We start from the raw sequence: 3974 nt of genomic DNA, 5'->3' as shown, positions 1-3974 counted from the left end.
TAGAAACATTGGTCAACTTGTTATTTTCAATATAAGTATCTGTAGATTACAAAAGGTATCAAGTAATAAAAAATGAATATAGTTTCCATGTTTCTCATTGAAATCCGCATGTCTTAAAAGCATAATATAAGACAAAATAATTTTTTAAAAAAATTACAAGAAACAAATAGTTTTCTTTTTTTCTAAAGAAAAAACAAAACTGGCTTTAAGAGAAATGTTACAGGGCAGCAGGAAATTACAAAAACAATAGCTAATCAAGAGACTGAGATCAGAGAATCACAGCTTGAACTCAATCTAAGTAGACAAACACTCAAATTAATGCAACTACTGACCACCAGTGGCTCATACCTATAATCCTAGCTACTCAGGAGGATAAGACCTGAGGATCACAGTTCAAAGACAATCCAGGCAGGAAAGTCCCTGAGACTCTTATCTCCAATAAAAACCACCAGGAACCGGAAGTGGCACTGCACCTCAAGTGGTAGAGTGCTCACCTTGAGATGAAGAGCTGAGAGCCAGCATCCAAGCCCAGAGTTCAAAGCACTATCAACCAGAAAAACAAAACAAACAAACAAAAATAAAACTAATGCAACTGCCACAGTTTCCCTTATTTGTAATAATTAGTACACATCTAATATAATCTTAGCAGATGAGTAGAACAGCTCAATAGCTAGGTACACATGACCATACAAGACGAAAATAAGCAAAGTAAACTCCAAGACATTGAAACTAGAGGTTTTCCTTTGTTGTTATTATTTTTAATGGAGTACATGATTTCTTTCTTCTTTTGTGTTTTTCCCTCTATGGTTTACTCCTTTTGTCACTGTGTTTGATTTTGGTACCCTAGATATTGTTTACACATTTGTGTGAATCAGGGAAGGGAATGGGAACAACAAAATGGTGAGACAAAGGACAAATGAGGAACCAGGGCAACAGACACTATGTCACATGACACTGGGTAGGAAATGGTCTGTACAAATTGGAAGATGAGGTAAATGGGATAAAAATGAGGGAGGGGTAACAAGTTTGGCAAGAAATGTACTTATTACCTTACTTATGTGACTCTAACTCCTCTGTACATCACCTTGAGAAGTTAAAGATAAAAAAATCTAATCCATCTAACACACAATAAGTTAGCAGTAGCCTGATTCAGGTGGCTCACATCTGTAATCCCAACTGTAGAAGCCTAATTTCTGAGGACTATGGTTCAACTCATTATGGACAGCAAAGTTTATGACTCATTTTAACCACAATAAAAGCTACAAGGGGAACTGTGAGTCAAGGGTCAGAGTGTTACTCTTCAGCACAAAAGCTCAGGGACAGTACACAAATCCTGAATTCAAGCACCAGGACTATATATGCATATGTATTTCATAAATACCTGTCAGTGGAGTTGGTGCTTAGTTCTCAGAGATTCAGCCTAGTCAGTGCTTAAAGTATTGAGTTCAAGATAAACTAGTAACACACAAAATATAAAATAATAGAAAACTGGGTACTCGTGGCTCATGCCTGTACTAGGTAATCAAAAGACTGAAATCCAAGGATTACAATTCATTGGGCAGCCTGGGCAGGAAAGTCTGTGAATCTCTTATCTTCACATAACTGCCAGGAAAGCAGAAGTAGTCTTGTGGATCAATGTAGATCACTAACTTTGAGCAAAAAGAACACAGAAATAGTGCCTATGCCCTGAGTTGAAGTCCCACATCCAATAGGAATAATAATTATTAGTATCATAATAGAAAAATAATCATTAGGCCTAAGTATATAACATATGTAAGGGGCAGCATAAAATATGTATGCATGTTTCTATTCATTTTTTGTACAGGAAGTTTCTTTGGAGCATATTTTGAACAGATGCCAGAACATCTTTATTCCTAAAGCTATAGATGATGGGGTTAAGCATGGGTGTGACAAAGGTGTAAAATATGGCCAAGAATTTATCCTTGCCTGCAGTGTGGTAGGACCTTGGCTTCATATAGGTGAAGATAGATGGTCCATAGTACATTGTAACCACAACCATGTGGAAAGAACAGGTGGAAAGGGATGTTTTCTGTGCCTGTGAGGATTTCATTTGGAACACAGTGTGCAAAATTTGTATGTAAGATAAGGAGATGATGAAGAAAGGGATCAATAGAAACATAATTCCGCTTATATATATTATTCTTTCATAGTTTGATGTGTCTAAGCAGGAGAGTGTCAGCAAAGCAGGGATTTCACAAAAAAAGTGATCAATGGCCCTAGAATGACAGAAGGATAAATGCATGATATTTACTGTGTGAACTATGGAGTTGAGAGTCCCAACCAGCCAGGCCCCTGCAGCCATGAGCCTGCTGACAGCATCCTTCATGAGCACTGGGTAGCGCAGTGGGTGGCAGATGGCTGCATAGCGATCAATGGACATGGCAGCCAGGAGGAGGCACTCACCACCCAGTAGACCAAGAGACCAAAACAACTGGAAGCCACACCCCACAAAGGAAATCGTTCTGCTGCCAGACAGAAAGTCGGTGATCATCTTGGGGACAATGTTGGAAGTGTGCAAGATATCCATGAAGGAGAGGTGGCTGAGCAAGAAGTACATTGGTGTATGGAGTCGTGAGTCTCCTCGGATAAGGAGGATCATGAGTGCATTTTCTGTCAAGGTCATGACATAGATGACAAATAGACATGAGAAGAAAGCTAGACTTGCTTCAGAAGAAGAGAAAAGTCCCACAAGTATGAAGTCCCTATTGGATGTGTGATTTCCATGGTTCATGATGAAATTTTATCTATAAATAAAAAAGAACATATATAATGGCAACACTAATGAGAAAATATTTATATCAAATCCCATTTGCTTACATTATTATAATACAGTACCGCACTATGTTATAAATGAGTTAAAGATGCATATTATAAATTCACATTAAAAGTATCTCCATCAGTTTTTGAGTGGAACATGCTTTAAAGGTGGATATTAGTGAACACAAACCAACCGGTGTCATTTATTTTCTTGAAAGCATTTGTGGCTCCTACTTCTCAATCATCCCATACCCTTCAGCAATTCCAGTTTTCTCCATAATGACTGCATCTCAAGAATGCCTACTCCTGTGCTGCCTCTTGAAGTCTAATATAGAGCTCTAATCCTTGATTGCCTAATCATTCTTATTCTCATAAATATTTCATTTGGCATAGCTAATACTTCTTCTAGTGTTTCAACTAAGAATTTTGTTGCTTCTTTTCTGTTCTTATAGTGATCTAACTTAATGTTAGATTTATTCATCACTCCATACAAGTTCCTCCAAAATATTGAGTATGTACAAGCTGCCAGAAATGCTTGCTCTGTACATCAAATTCAAAAATTGGCAATATAACTGGCATATCAAGTACATTCCCCATAAGCGAAAGTTTAAATGATATCCAATCATTTCTAACATTTTCCAACAAAAACCAATAAGTAGTTAGCAAATATTTTGCTTAGTCTGTGTTTTACTGGAAATATTTTATACCTTAAATCTAAATAATGAATATATTGTATATTTTGAATCCACATGATTAAGAAAATATTTTACTTCTGTTTATTTTGTGATTTCCAAATATTGTAAGTTTATTTTTTCATTACATGATAAAATAGGTTAAAATTATATTTCAGATATTGAACTCTTTAACTTCTATTAGTGTTTAATGCTACTCGCTGACTTAAGCATAGAAAATAATCAAAGGATCTTTTGGACAAACATGTTAGGTATCTATGTACTAATTAATTTTGAATTGACATGTGCTTAGCTACTTACTATTGAAATCATCAGAGTTCTGAAATAACATTCTTCCTATTAACAGAGATGTGTCATAAGATTATTCTAAAATGGACTTAAACACAAGATATTTGTTTTATTTTGTGTTCATAATTATCATAAGCTAACCTACATTCATTTTAAGTAATAATAATTAAAGTAGTTCCATTTCTATTGTTTTTTAAATTAAAAATAATTTATACA

General features: G+C 35.5%; 1 protein-coding gene across 1 annotated transcript; it reads right to left on the bottom strand.

Annotated features, from left to right (window-relative positions):
• Nucleotides 1-1810: 1810 nt before the first annotated feature.
• On the bottom strand, nucleotides 1811-2752 carry LOC105985226 (olfactory receptor 2AJ1-like). The gene has a single exon (XM_013015652.1). It carries the CDS (start codon nucleotides 2750-2752, stop codon nucleotides 1811-1813), a length of 942 nt encoding a protein of 313 aa, XP_012871106.1.
• Between the last annotated feature and the right edge of the window lie 1222 nt (nucleotides 2753-3974).

This window comes from Dipodomys ordii, unplaced genomic scaffold (assembly GCF_000151885.1).
Source record: "Dipodomys ordii isolate 6190 unplaced genomic scaffold, Dord_2.0 Scaffold27, whole genome shotgun sequence".
In the NCBI taxonomy this organism is placed as follows: Eukaryota; Metazoa; Chordata; class Mammalia; order Rodentia; family Heteromyidae; genus Dipodomys; species Dipodomys ordii.
This window is presented reverse-complemented; position numbering and strand designations above follow the sequence as displayed.